At 38.7% G+C, this 14,933-nt stretch overlaps 2 protein-coding genes across 2 annotated transcripts in view; one reads left to right on the top strand and one right to left on the bottom strand.

The window, feature by feature from the left end:
* Positions 1 to 5,158: 5,158 nt before the first annotated feature.
* Positions 5,159 to 7,291, bottom strand: LOC144437411 (lactase-like protein). Its single transcript, XM_078126341.1, has 2 exons — positions 5,950 to 7,291; positions 5,159 to 5,458 (listed from the first exon to the last, which is right to left on the bottom strand). The coding sequence occupies exons 1-2, from the start codon at positions 7,289 to 7,291 to the stop codon at positions 5,259 to 5,261; spliced, it is 1,542 nt and encodes a 513-aa protein (XP_077982467.1). The 3' UTR covers positions 5,159 to 5,258.
* A 4,263-nt stretch (positions 7,292 to 11,554) lies between these two features.
* The window catches only part of LOC144437778 (cytosolic beta-glucosidase-like), a 4,082-nt gene continuing 703 nt past the window's right edge, over positions 11,555 to 14,933 (top strand). Inside the window, exons 1-3 of the mRNA XM_078126799.1 lie at positions 11,555 to 11,721; positions 12,840 to 14,221; positions 14,725 to 14,933. The exon at positions 14,725 to 14,933 is cut by the window's right edge and continues 703 nt beyond it. Of these exons, the coding sequence (XP_077982925.1) occupies positions 11,675 to 11,721; positions 12,840 to 14,221; positions 14,725 to 14,933 (1,638 nt within the window). The 5' untranslated portion in view covers positions 11,555 to 11,674. The remainder of the gene's footprint in view (positions 11,722 to 12,839; positions 14,222 to 14,724) is intronic.

The raw sequence follows: 14,933 nt of genomic DNA, 5'->3' as shown, positions 1-14,933 counted from the left end.
ACAGGTAAATAAAAGTTAACACTCTCGAGTTAAACTTTATTGAAAAAGTGGGAGTCACGCCAATTCTGTCAGCAGTTTTACGTTTGACATCGACACAACAAAGTAAAAGTGAAACGAATAATTTCAAATATAACCCAAGCACCTAGAAACCAATAGGAAAATAAGAAAAACGACACTGGTTTAAAAATAGCAGGCAATTGCCTATGAAGCTAACTATGGCGTTAAAATTATTGTTAACTTGTCAACGCATTTCAACATGTAGGCCCACAGTAAGCAATCGAACACAATACAAATTCTTCAAAAACAACAGACATGGAAAAATAAGCCACCCAAATTCCGACGGCAACGTCCGATTGAGAATTCACCTTTACCTGGTTGCAAACAGTAAATTTACAAGCCATCACAAACTAATTTTCTGGTTGTGCTGGTACTACTTATAACTGTATAGTTATGTAGTTGATGAACTATTGTGATGTGGCAAAATCGATGACTATCCGGTAACGAGAGGCTATAGAATGATAGTCATGGATAATAGATCAGATTCACAGCCACTAAGACAAGGTGGGGTACGTGACTACAGAAACTACAGGTTGTATCTAACCTATTTCGGGTTTTATATTTAAAAAAAAAAAATAAGTCAGACTATGATTATGCTAAAAATACATATTTAACATTAGACAGAACGAAATAAAAAAATGAAATAAAATAATGCCATTCTGAATTCAATATTGCTGTTAAAGAAACCGGGTACTCCAGGCCAGGCTTAACGTTCGTATTCTGTATTCTTATATAGAGTGATAGCAGGGCAAGTCACGCAGCCGTCTTTGCATCCAGGCATCGCATTGCTATCAACACCTGGCCAATATACAATTAATATATATATTAAAATACGTTGTTCTTCATTCTAGCCTAATCAAGAGCAGAAACGATGATAAATTAAGTGCGACGGGGGATGAAAACGTATCCTCTGGAAGCAGAATTCCATTATTAAGGCCAAATCTGATAAAAACCTGATCCACGTGAATGTTCCCTTTGTTTTATTTACCATTTTTCGTGTCAACCTGTGTGTCCTATGTTATTGAATGCGGCCACTCGGCGTATACTATAATTTAACAAAGAGAAAGCGAAGGACGGGCACAGTAGACGGCACGTGACATACAGAAAATAAAGCAAAGGAAGAGTCCTGGTTCAAATTTACATGTAAATCAGATAGCCTACAGTCCCAAACATAAACAACTTTAAATCAGTATTATCAAGTACGAGTGTCTGTATTACTCATTATCCAGATACTCGTCATTGCATTGCTTCTGGTATGATTTCCATCATGGGTAACATGGATATCGCAATTCAAACAAAATCATGCATTATTTGACAAAAAGTAATTCAATCAAAACACAATACTTATCAAAAAGCAATTCAAACAAAAAATACTAAAGTTTATCATCTACATTGAAATATTGTAGTTAATTTTATGTCGTTGCTATAGTTATAATGGCTAACTGCGAATGTGTTGGTTTTGATCATGATATGTGACATGTAAATATGAAGAAAACCTTTTCTCTTGAAAGTGGTGTTCTTATTATTGTTGGTACTGTTGTTTCGTTGTTGTTAGCTGGGATGACGTTGTTATTGCTTTGTCAATGGTGTTGGTTGGGGCGACTGTGATGATGATGATGAGGATGATATGGCCACTATCCTCATATCATTACCGCCACCACCACCACCACCACCACCACCACCACCACCACCACCACCACCACCACCAATCACAACCCCAGATCACCACCACCACCACCACCACCACCACCATCATCATCATCAACACCACGACCACGACCACGACCACGACCACGACCCCCCACCACCACTACCGTAAGTGATGAGGTGCTTATGATGAAGGTGGTGGTAGTGTAAGTTTTTGTGTTGGTTTGGTGTTAGTGGAGCGGTGCTACATGGTAAGAGGTAGTGATGGTGATAACGGGATGGATAGTTCAAGTGATCCGAAAACCACAACGGCAATCGACTCATTGTACATCTCTATCACATCCACTAGAATGCAATATTCGTCGTTTAATTCTATAGTGGTCGCGGTGACGGTTTGTGGAGGACTAGACTGACTGATTCGTCGTTGTGGGCGCTCGACATTGCTGGCGTGACATCGACAGCAAGTGTGGAGCACATACAAGAAGACGAATATTACATTCTAGTGGACGGGATAGAGATTTACAATGAGTCGATGGCCGTTGTGGTTGAACTACTCATAGTTGACTGGCGTAGATACAAAATAGTAACACATAGAAAAATTATATTCTGCCATCAAACTGTCACGATTGTGATATAAATCCAACAGATACAGGGTTCTCTAGACTCTGGAAAAGTCATCCCGGTTTTCCGGAAGAAACGTCAAAAAATGTTTCTACCATTCCAAGCAGTGATGGCACCGTTACTTAGGGGTTGCCTCGGCGGGGATGACAGTTGTCAATAGACTCCATTACTGAAATGAAATTCCAACTAATAAACATTTGCCCTTCTAACAGCCTGAGAAATAGCAGAAATACTGCTTTAGAAAGCCATCAAACTGAATATTCTAAAATACAGTTCAGCAACATCTCTTGAATGCATTCATTGAAGTTTAACGTTTCCTGAAAACTCTCACTTCGGACGCTTCGTCAATTCGAATACCAACCTGTCCGTCCAAAAACCGGTGAAGAAGAGGGTCGAGAATGGCGATGACGTTGCCAGCAATGAGTTGCTGCCAGGCGAAATATGGATAAGAAATACCGAAATCAACGTAAAACATAACAGGTGACGTATTTCCGTGCGAATCAGCAACAATTATCTTATGACGACAAAAGGCTGGTAAGGCATTGGTTATAATCTTTGCAACAAGAATTTGGCGACAAAATGGCGGGTCATACTCCGGCTGTACATAGTCCAAGTTATCAACGAGAATAGCATTGGGGACGTGGAATTTCTTCGCATAGTCCTCCCACGTAATTCCCCAAGGCCCACCGTCCTCTGAACGCCCGGTAGTATTTTCCGCAGACGTGGGCTGATTGCAACTTGGTTTGTGTTGTTTCCAGTCTGTTTTCTGGCACGATTTTGAGCAGTAGAACGCCTTCTTACAGCGAGAACATCTCTTGACATGTTCACCTTCGTCCCCACATACCTGGCACGGCTCTAAATCATCACTATCGAAGAATGCACTGTCTATATAAGGTGAGAACGAAGCCATCCTAAAATTGGACGATGGTTGCACTGTGTATATTGAGTTCACATATCAGTGTAAGCACAGCGACGTCAACTCAGGTGCAATAAATATATATACGTCATTTCCAGGAAATGCCAAATGAAAGAATGTATCGCTTTTAATCGAATGATAAAATACTTCTTTCACACCATTATCACAAAGTAAATGGCAATAAAATAAAGTTTTATTTGATTTCATGTGCGAATTTATTGTTTCTTTTCGAGGTTTCAGTCACTGACGACTCGTGAGGTTGACCGCAGTGACCTCGTATTGTATTGTGCGCCCTCACTGGACAAATACACTGTTGCTTTGTTTTTATTCATCTGCTCATGGTATTCCATTCAATAGTACAATGGTGTATTAAATACATCACCGTATACTCATCAGACGAATACATTCAAACAGTCTACTGCACTATATTTCCCACTATAAACTGTCATTGTAGAACATTGTTCGTCGAAGTAAGATGCTATGGGGTGCACATGGGCGATATTTTAGTATAATTACTAGTTACATAAGATAAATTGATACAATTTGTATATGCCACGGAGCTGCTATGAAACCCACTACTGTGACAAAGAACCCAGTAAACTAATAAATACTCAAAAATATAAAGGTTCACCAACCTTCTCCAACTAGTATGTTGATGCATTTAAGTCTTGTCTCCTTTCCTCAGTATGTCACTATCCCTTCAAAGACTTCAGATATCAATGACATAATTGAACACTACTTGTGTTTTTTAATATTTAATGTCACAGTGTATGTATTTCATGTAAATTGAGACCCTCAAGAGGAAAACTGACGTCATGAAAAAAGTAACCCCTATATTTTGCTATCCTCAATTTTTATTTAATTTCAAATATCTAAATGAATGGGTTTTGTTTATTGTGTCTAACCGTATAAGTACTATAACAGAACATCATGACGTAATTGGGGTATTTGTACGAGTGCTTGTGGTGGTTATACTTTGATGAGCGAATAGTGAGTAAAAAAAGCTGCATGAGTGCAATAACCCTGAATAGCCACACTTGCACTCGCACGTCATGGGGTTCTGTTTAATTATTATATATGTTTATCTTAACAAACTTTTCCGTGAAAATCATACTTTGCGTACGTACTCTTTCGTGTACAAGGAACGATTAGGACACATTTGCATAGTATTTGCATACAGAAGGAATAATGTAGCGTTTTTTATTTCAACGAGCCATTGTGTTCCGGACGTATCATCATGATCATGTATGGTAGTTCAGAATTTTAAATCCGACATTGCGTGTGTTCGAACAACATGTAACAACATGCCTGTTCTTGTCCTTATGTTCACTTTTATTCTAGTCACATGTCATGGTTAGGAAAGGGTGTTCACACAAAGAAGTGTTTCTGCTTCAACGCACCGCTTCAACTGTAGATACAATATTATAAAGGCTCAGCTAAGTATTTATCGTTCAAATATACTTCGTTAAATCACAGACAAGGTATAAATTCATAGTGTATTCAATGTATTGATATTTGAATTGTAAGTGATGTAAGAAAATGGACTATTTATGTAAAGGTATTAAGCACTTAGCGGTCGTGCGCATCTAATAAAACTGCAAATGTATTTATATACTAAGTCCCAAGAGGCATCAGAGGAGCCATGCAAGAACAAAAGAGGTGTAATAGAGTTTCAATTTGGTGTTTTTTGGCAATTGGCAATCAGGGAAAAATCATGAAATTACTCGGAACTGAAAGTTTATGAAAATACCTTTATTTCTTAGAGTGGGGTTTCCATTAATGATTCATTAGAATATTCGTAGATTTCAGTTTGTTCACTTTATTACAACTACTGCACAATCCGAGGACAAGTTATATTTATTCATTTTAAGTATATTAATGGGTAATAATACCGTATGCAGATTCAATGGTTTTCTGCTAAAATATCCTATATAGCTCATGCACGATTAAAAGTTTGTTAATTCAGCAATGATAACTGATAGCAACAAGTACTGGCAATTAAATCCTGGCAACTCATCTATGTTTCAGGAAAGCCATTATTTTCCACAATTTCAGCATATCTTTTAACCGACATCTTGGGAGTACGAGGTCTCTGATGGTCCGTGAAATCGACATGATAAAGACCAAATCGTTGGGAAAAGCCATCACTCCACTCAAAATTATCCATCAACGACCAAGCCATGTAACCACGAATATCAGCTCCGTCTAGCTTGTAGGCTGCAAAGACAACATGTGACGTAATGTTATCATATTACTCCTTTCATCATCCGTAGTATAAGGAGAAAACAGATAATGGAAAAGTAATCCGGTTTAAACTATGTATTCATTCATTCTTTCATTCAATGATACATTATGTATTATATTCTACAAATTAAAACATACATACATACATACATACATACATACATACATACATACATACATACATACATACATACATACATACATATTACATACATACATACATACATACATACATACATTCACCCACCATCCACTCATGTGAAACGTGAGATGAGTTGATTTGTCGTGCAAGTAGATATTGCGGGGGGAGGAATACAAAGGAAACCAAACAAACAAACAAACAAACAAACAAAAAAACAAAAAAACAAAAAAACAAAACAAAACAAAACAAAACAAAACAAAACAAAACAAAACAAAAACTCAAATATGTAGGTGAGAATGAGGTAAAACCCATAAAATGTTACCTTTCAGAAGTTCATTTATGTGGCTTGTGAGGTACTTCACTCTCCATGTATCTTCAATTTGTGGACTCTCCAATACATGATCACCATCGAGCACAGGATCAGAGATCCCATTTTCGGTAATATATATCGGTGGATTGTGATAATTCTCTTTAACGTAGTTAATAAGCTTCCTAAAACCCCAGGGTACAGGTCTCAACCATGAAGCTCCACACGTTGGCCAGTCATCATCGTATCGACACTGCAAATCCTGGTCTTCGAAGTAACCTGGTGTATAAGGCGTTTCCTTTCCATAAACAATCTTGGTAGTGTAGTAGTTAAGTCCCAAGAAGTCTGCCGTTCCCTTAAGCATTGTCTTCTCCTCCTTGCTAAATGCAGGCAGGCGGGAAGATGTCAGGCCCTGTGCAAGGCTTTTGTGGAGTACTCGTTCTTTCATTATTTCGGGGTAATCGCCGTTAATGAAAATTGGATGGGCAAACCATCCAAGCATAAACTGTAGGTATGTATTCACGGCTTCCCTGTCTTCTTTGGAATCTGTTGCTGGGATGAGCCAGTTTGATACTAAAGTGATTCCAACTATGCCATTCTGTGAAGCTCTGTACTTCTTGTCGTAGACATGATACGCTTTTGCATGGGCCTTCAATACATTATGCCCTACACGGTAGACACTGGTCCCCTGATGTTTGAATCCTGGGGCAAGGTGACCACCTTCGAAGCCTTCATATATAAATTCATACGGTTCATTAAAGGTAATCCATAGTTTTACTCTGTCTCCAAATTCTTTAAAACACAAATCGGCATAGTCTTGGAAGTATACGGCCACCATGTCATTCTCCCATCCACCAATATCTTGCAAGGCCTGTGGCAAATCCCAGTGATAGAGTGTTACCATAGGTTGGATATTAGCTTCAACTAAAGCATTAATCAATCGGTGGTAGTAACTCAAACCATCGTGGTTGACGAGATCATTTTTACCATTCGGTAAAATACGTGGCCAAGAGAGAGAAAACCGATAGTGAGACACTCCAAGCTCTTTCAACAATACGACGTCTTCCTCAACTTTGTGATAACTATCGCACGCAATATCCCCATTTTCGTTGCCAAAAACTTTCCCTTCCGTATGTGAGTAAGTATCCCAAATACTCGGTCCCTTTCCGTCCTTGTTCCAGGCACCTTCTATTTGATAAGCTGCTGTGGCTATGCCCCATGCAAAGCCTGATGGGAACTTGCCGGTGATTAGACTATCTCGTTGGGGATCTTGAAATTGTTCATACGTGAATTGATGTCGACATGCTTCACCCACATGTCTCGATGTGTCTGGACAACTGTCGGGAGATTCGTCCATATTGATAGGGGACAGGTCGCAACCACTCTCTGCGGTATTTGCAAGCTATGTGGAAATTGAAAGTGAAGTCAAATTACATTCATACATTCACAAGACTTTAAATACCCCATCTCCAAATCGATATTGTCCTTCATCCTAACACTGAATGACACTAGGCCTACTGGTTCATGCATAAAAGGAGGTGATAATATATAACATCACATGTCCATCGATCAGGTGAATCTGACTTGAATGGGTCAATTAATGTAGATACATTTCTAAATGCATCAGTTTTGTGGTGTAGTTCTTGGTTCTGAGTTTCTGATCAACGGTTTTTTTTTCAACACAAACGATGAAATTACGAGCATAAGTTCTTATCTGGGCAATTTTATTACTGAAAGTACTTAGTCTAGTACTAGTAGTAATCATTACAAACACATCTGAAAGATAACAAAAACTGACTCGTTATCATAGGAAGTTGTTTCTACAGCTGAAAATATCTACAGCATGGTAAATTTTTATTTTTTATCTTTAATGTAGCCCAGAGACTTAGCTATCTAACGCGACGATGTCCTTTGGCGAACTACGTTGTGAACTTGAACTTGAAGAACCTTGAAGCCAGATAGACACATCACTGGGATAATTGTTCCTCTGACCAACTCGTTTTTGTTGGAGTATATATAATATGCTTTCCAGAAAAGATATATCAACACATGATATGGTAACTGTATCTGACACGTATGGTTTACAGTACTACTGGACCATAATACGTGTAAATATATTATATATATACACAAAAGAGAACATTACGAATGAAATACAATTTCAGACGACAAAATTCATTGGTTCTGTCATCATTGCAGTGTTTGTATCCCGATCACTTGTCAAAACCTATTGTCAGGTGACTTTCGCGGTCTTAGAAACCTACATTCTAAGATTTTCTAGCTCTTCATTGACTTGTTACATGTGCAGGCTACTACGGTAATATACGGCGTCAATAGTTTAGATAAACATTGTGAAACATATTATATCTAGGGTCACTATAGTCTAGCTGCTACTGCTAGTAGACCTTCGGCTTTTCTTCCGATACGATACGACAAGCGACACCCTCAACTTGATTAAGCGACCGTCGATCGCTTTAATATCGTATCGATTTAGAAAGTCTGAAGGTCTCTAGCGCATAAGCAGCTAGACTAGTCACTGGGGTCACTGTGAGCTGACCCCGGAAGGCTGTATGATCATTGAGATACAACGGATGCTACAAATCAAAACCAATCATCAAAGCTCAGACCACTAAACTGAGATGTACAAACTATGCAACACTGGTTGCCTGAACATTCACTGCAATATATGCAAGCCCGCAACTTGACTGCAAGCCAACCACTGAGTACACATGTGACATGAGCTGGCCTACGACTACACGATGTAGATGTGACCTCGGTACGGTGTGATGAATGAGCCGCGAATCACATTCAATGACAATGCCGCATCTACGGCCAACATGTTCTCTCCGATAAATTGATTTCGCTAAAGCACAGTACCTGAAAGTACACCGCTATTAATACGGCTTTGACGAAAGCAGAGACAACGTGAGGCTTTCCCCAGGTACAGCTGTGACGTGATTTTATCATGATAATCTCAATGCGCATGTGCACGAGAAGACTGACGTTAGGCTGGTACGGCGGGGCGGGGTGGGGCGGGGGTCCTGGGGAGAATTATTTTGGTCAAAACATGCGCTCTCAAAAAAATTCATGCCCTCCCGAAATGAACCCAAGAATTCTCGTAGCCTCTCAGTATGATAATCGACGGCAAGAATTACATATGCATTTACGTACTACCTACCTAGAAGAATCAAGGTTAATATTAGTGCGCCACCAACGACATGTTCACCCAAGATCGACTGTTAGTGTTACAGCAAAACGGGAATAGTTGATAATTCGCACCACAAAAATTGTGTAGGAGGAGCCAAGTCTAAGTACGATGTATCATTAATAATCTAATAATAGAAATAAGAATAAGAAATATTCATTTCACTCCACAGAAGTTTCGCATCGTCGTCTGTACTTCTTGTATTGCTTTCGTCTGATTGCAACACCATAATGTAGTCTGGTTGCCAGACCCGTGACTATCCTCCCTAATCTTTTCATGTCTGCCGAGCGGCTTAGCCGCGAGAAGAGAGGGACAAGTCCATCTCTTCTCGCAGCTGCGCCGCTCGGCATACAAAGCTTAGGGACGATAATCACGAGTCTGGCAGCGAGACTACCTCATCTGGAACTAGACATGAAATTTAAATGAATGTGATGAAACTTATGGATGTATAATTAAGCACAGACAACTAACACAACTAACACTGTGTTAGTTGTCTGTGAATTAAGTAAGTATTGCAGTAACTTCTGTGTTTTTACATTCTATGGAAATACCTGTACAAAGGGAGTGGCCTAAGAACTAATAAAAGTTACAATGACAAAATCATGAAATTCTTGTTGAATGTAGTTATTTTTTTCTCACCTTTGATCTTGTCAATGTATTTACATATCATATTGTCAGTGGCCTACCTAGTTAGTACGTATCAGTAAATCTCACCACGCCACCAACGATGGCCGACAAAGTTCAAAGATGAAGAAATTTATGAAATATGTATGCAATGTTTTTTTCAGGAAAATATGTGATAAAACTGGTCGTGTTTTCCCCAGTTTCCAAGAATTTCAAGACATTTGATATAAAGTTAATATGACCTTTACACAGATTTGGCCTATAATTAAGATTTAAAAATTAAAGAATAATTCTGGTACTGTCCCCTTCCTTCTGTGAATAGAATAAAATTTGTAATAAATAATATACAAATGTAACATCTGGATTTCATACTTTTACTGATGTGATTTACGACATGTTATAGACTGTTGACAGTCGTTCGTGCCTTTTTGCTACGTTTTATCTAAAACTAAGTCGTTGCCTCGCTCCGATCCGGAGCAATACTATATAATACCGCGTACTGATCAGCGAGTGCCGGAGATACGAGCGACGTTCGTGCCTTTTGCTATCGCATTTCCTATCAGTACGCATTAGTATTCAGTGCTACGGAGCGAGGCGACAACTTTGATTTAGATGAAACGTATCAAAAAAGGCACGAACGACTGTCGACAGTCTAGACATAGCATGTTACAGAGAATCGAATGTTTGAATTGCACATCGCAATTCACACGAACTTGAACTTGAAGCACTTGTTACGACGTGTCAAATTCTTTTGCTATCGTCATATTCTGTTATCGTTATATAGTCAATGATGTTACTATTCGTATCTTCTCTATCTGTGTGTCGTGTTGGTATTGAACCATATCGACAACATTTCTCAAAAACGATATGTACGATTTTTGTCACAATGTACTTTGTCTTTGTATCAAACTAGATACGAAAAGACCAACAGTTACAAAGTAAACATGTAATAAACCCACTCTATCTCTTTGACCGGTTCACACAGATGACAACTCATGTTTTAACCTAAATAAAGACAATTAATGTTCAAATGACATTTTATAGTTTTTGTAGCCTGTCGATCGACAAGATTTTATCGACAAGACTTTAACCGCTCCTTTCTTTGTCCGAGTTTGAACTTCATTCGTAGAACTTTGCAAACGCTTGCTCAGTACTAAGTAAGAGATGCTGTCATTTTCGTTTGTGAGTATAGAAATCAAATGTTAAAAGTATCATCGGAATATTGGAAAAATTAAGAGCTTGTTGGTAGCTTTATTGTATTACACGTGTAACGATATCCATGTGAATTGTGTACTCGAGTCTCCGTACAATAGTCGTACAATACAATAAATCGGCGAGTAGCATCACTCCGCCAGCTGACACCATAGCTGTACCAGTTGCCGTTCCGGTGCTGACGTGTCTCTGTACCACTGCTTCAATATTCAACAAAATACCAGTATGATATGTTTTAAAATGTCACAAGTTTGACAATGAAATATTCCATCATAGGCAGCTGACTTTTATATTTCGAAAATTAGCGCCTCTGACCAACTTCGTCAACTTTAAGAAAAAAAAAAAAAAAGTTGAGAGGTACATATATAATTATATAAATCAGAAATACACATATTTGTTTTACTGCAATTTTACTAAAAATGAGCACCGTATTAACTTGACACATGATAACATCCTACGAAATATGCGCATGCGCACCGCATCGTAAAAAGATGAAAATCGGATTAAAGTAACAACTGGTGTGGAAAGATAATTTATTCCAAAATACATATTCAAAATACTCATTTATTCATGTGTTGAGTTGTCCTGTTCGTTTCTGTTCTGATGCCTGACAAATCCTTCCTGTTCCAGTAACCCGTGATTTTGTCGTCACTAAAATTAAGGGAGAGACACCAACAGATCCAGTGTCCATGTAGCATAATGTCGATCAAACGGACCGTGGTTTATTTTTTTAAGAAGTTACACTGGTAGGTGAATATTGTTATTTTTCCCGGGGAGATCGATGTATGCAACGTTGACTGTGTGTCACGCCATTTGTCCTTTCCTTCACACCAACTATACACTTTCCACAATATGTCATCTTTAGTAATATCCACTCCCTATACATCACTGCTCGCTGACACAATTGCTAAATGTTCTCACACACAAGAAATTCAATGTGACCCGACCATATATGTACTCGCTCGTTTGGTATTGTAATGTTGTAGAGCGTCTTTTTTACTATTTGTTGACGTGAAACATTCCGAATTATGGAGACAACAGCATATCTTAACATTCATCAATACATATACAATCAATTTAGTAAAATATTACTTTCTCGATTTACCAAAAGTGTTTTATGTGTTTTCAGTCGTAATGTGTACGATAATAAATTTACAAAGATTAGACTAGCAATGTACGACAACTTGTGGTGAGTCAGTAACCATAGACAGTAGAGGGCCCATCCACTGTCTATATAACTCAAACAACGTCAGAATATAAATTCACGAGACGAATACAACTTACTGTCTTCAACCCATATATGTGAGTTACCCCCCCCCCCCCCCCCATACTTATAATCTCCTATATTTCTGAACACGTTATTGTGGATTCTTCACTTCCGATTTTTTGTATCAACCTCCCCCCGTTACTTCTAAAGATGAAGATGTCATGATTGATTCTTCATCCCGGGCCACGGTTTTATGTAAAACCATCCCCTCCGTACATTTAAACATGCCGATATTGACATAACCATTATTACATTACATATCATTATAACTCTATGCGTTTGAACTCGCTCAGGAGATAACAAAATATCTGTACATTCAGTCAATTCAGGCATAATTCATTTAAACCACATACTAGAATACTAGAATCCTAGTATATCCTGCAATGAAGTTGATGGTCCTGCCTCAGTACATTTAACAAACCAATATGTAAATAGTATTGATTTATAATGTGACACTTGATGACAACTGACATGATATAATGATTTTTCATGAGCATGGCAGATAAATCAGTGTATGGGTCATTAAATTGAATGAAACCTTTAAATTAACTTTTGAGACCTCAGCTTCACTGTGCATTTTGTCTATTTTTGTTTCAGGAGCACTACAAGGGCAGTGTGGCGATCCTCTCGCTTCTCAAAATTTGCATTCATATTACTTGTCGGGCTAGCAATCTTAAGTCTCAGAGAAATCTCAAGAGCTGAAAACAAATATGACGAATTTGTCTATCGAGAATTTCAGGATCCAGAAAGGGACAAATTCTTACATGGACAATTCCCTCAAAACTTTTCATGGGGTGCAGCAACGGCCGCTTATCAGATAGAAGGTGCTTGGAACGAGGATGGCAAGGCACCAAGTATTTGGGACACTTTCTCTCACACGCCAGGACGCACTTACAATAACCAATCGGCCGATGTAGCGTGTGACAGTTATCATAAATTTGAGGAAGATGTAGCCATGATGAAAAGTATGGGACTTAACCATTATAGGTTTTCCATTGCATGGTCACGTGTTCTTCCAGATGGTACTCGAAATAAAATTAACCAGGCAGGTGTCGATTATTATCATAAACTAATTGACGCCTTATTGGCCGCTAATATTCAACCCATGGTTACGCTCTATCATTGGGATCTGCCACAGGCACTTCAAAATATCGGTGGCTGGGAGAACGATATTCTGGCAGTCCATTTTGACAATTATGCTGATTTTTGCTTCAATGAATTCGGTAACAAAGTGAAATTATGGATCACATTAAACGAGCCCTATGTTTTCTCCAAAGTTGGCCACGAGGCGGGTATCCATGCCCCTGGCTTAAAGCACCAAGGAACAACAGTTTACAGAGTAGCCCATAACGTTCTTAAAGCCCATGCCAAAGCCTGGCACACCTACAACGAACGTTACCGTCCAACACAGAAAGGTAAATGTGGGATAACACTGAACTGTAGTTGGGGTGTACCAGGTACAGACTCGGACGATGACAAGGCTGCAGCCGAAAGGTACATGCAATTTGGTTTTGGTTGGTTCGCTCATCCCATCTTCATCAATGGAGATTACCCAGAAATAATGAAAGAACAGATTCTAAAGAAAAGTACGATGCAGGGACTCACAGCTTCTCGGCTGCCAGAATTTACCGAAGAAGAAAAACAACTGATTAAGGGCACATCAGATTTTCTCGGTGCTAACTACTATACAACTGTATATGTGGGGCATAAAGATCGACAGGTTATGCCGCCAGGATTCTTCAAGGACCAAGATTTTATGACATGGGATGATGAAATCTGGCCTGCAAGTGGAGCTGGTTGGATAAAAGCAGTACCGTGGGGCTTCCGAAAGTTTCTTAACTGGATTGACGAGAATTTCAACCATCCAATTATTTACATCACAGAGAATGGGGTGGCCGAACATAGTGAAGAGGAACCAATGTATCAGGATACGTGGAGAATACAGTATCACACATCACACATCAATGAGATGTTAAAAGGTGAGTGTTCATATACATGATGAACTACTGATCAGTTGTGATACATTGATATGCAAATGAGCTTACCTTTCAATCATACGTAATGACAATGTTTCATCATTCTTACATGCATTATGTGACATAATTAATAGTTCTTACCAGCTATATGTTAAAGGTGATATACAGAGAAACCTTTCTCCGCAAGCTGACTTTCGACTTAACAAACAGGAGCGGCATTTTGTAAGTATTCTGACAAATCAAGGGCTGAAGAGTTACCCTTCTAAACATCTGTTTGTCTCCCCTGTCCTGCTCTCTTTATAACGTCTTTATGAATAAGTAAACAAACAAACAAACAAACAAACAAACAAACAAACAAACAAACAAACAAACAAATAAATAAATAAATAAATAAATAAATAAATAAATAAATACAAAATAAATAGATAGATAGATAAGACAGATGTAAAACACCGAACCTGTAAAGGTCATGATATAATTGTCCTTTGTATTCACTATTCCTATAGCATATAAACTGGACGGCATTGATATTCGTGGATACACCGTGTGGTCTTTGATGGACAACTTCGAATGGGCGGAAGGATATGCTTCAAGATTTGGACTGTTCTACGTTGATTACAGGGACCCAAGCAGACCAAGAACACCGAAAGCTTCTGCTTCAGCATACGCCAGAATAATCAGAAACAATGGATTCCCCGAACCCAGTACGTCATTG

The sequence above is a fragment of the Glandiceps talaboti genome, chromosome 7, assembly GCF_964340395.1.
Source record: "Glandiceps talaboti chromosome 7, keGlaTala1.1, whole genome shotgun sequence".
NCBI classification, from domain to species: Eukaryota; Metazoa; Hemichordata; class Enteropneusta; family Spengelidae; genus Glandiceps; species Glandiceps talaboti.
The sequence above is the reverse complement of the archived record's forward strand: the minus strand, read 5'-3'. Positions and strand labels throughout refer to the sequence as shown.

Excerpts from the sequence above, each read along its gene's own strand:
- LOC144437411 (XM_078126341.1), bottom strand. The coding sequence starts at position 7,291 with ATGGACGAATCTCCCGACAGTTGTCCAGACACATCGAGACATGTGGGT. Across the intron at positions 5,459-5,949 it reads CATAAATGAACTTCTGAAAG|CCTACAAGCTAGACGGAGCT; the intron begins GTAACATTTTAT and ends TTGTCTTTGCAG.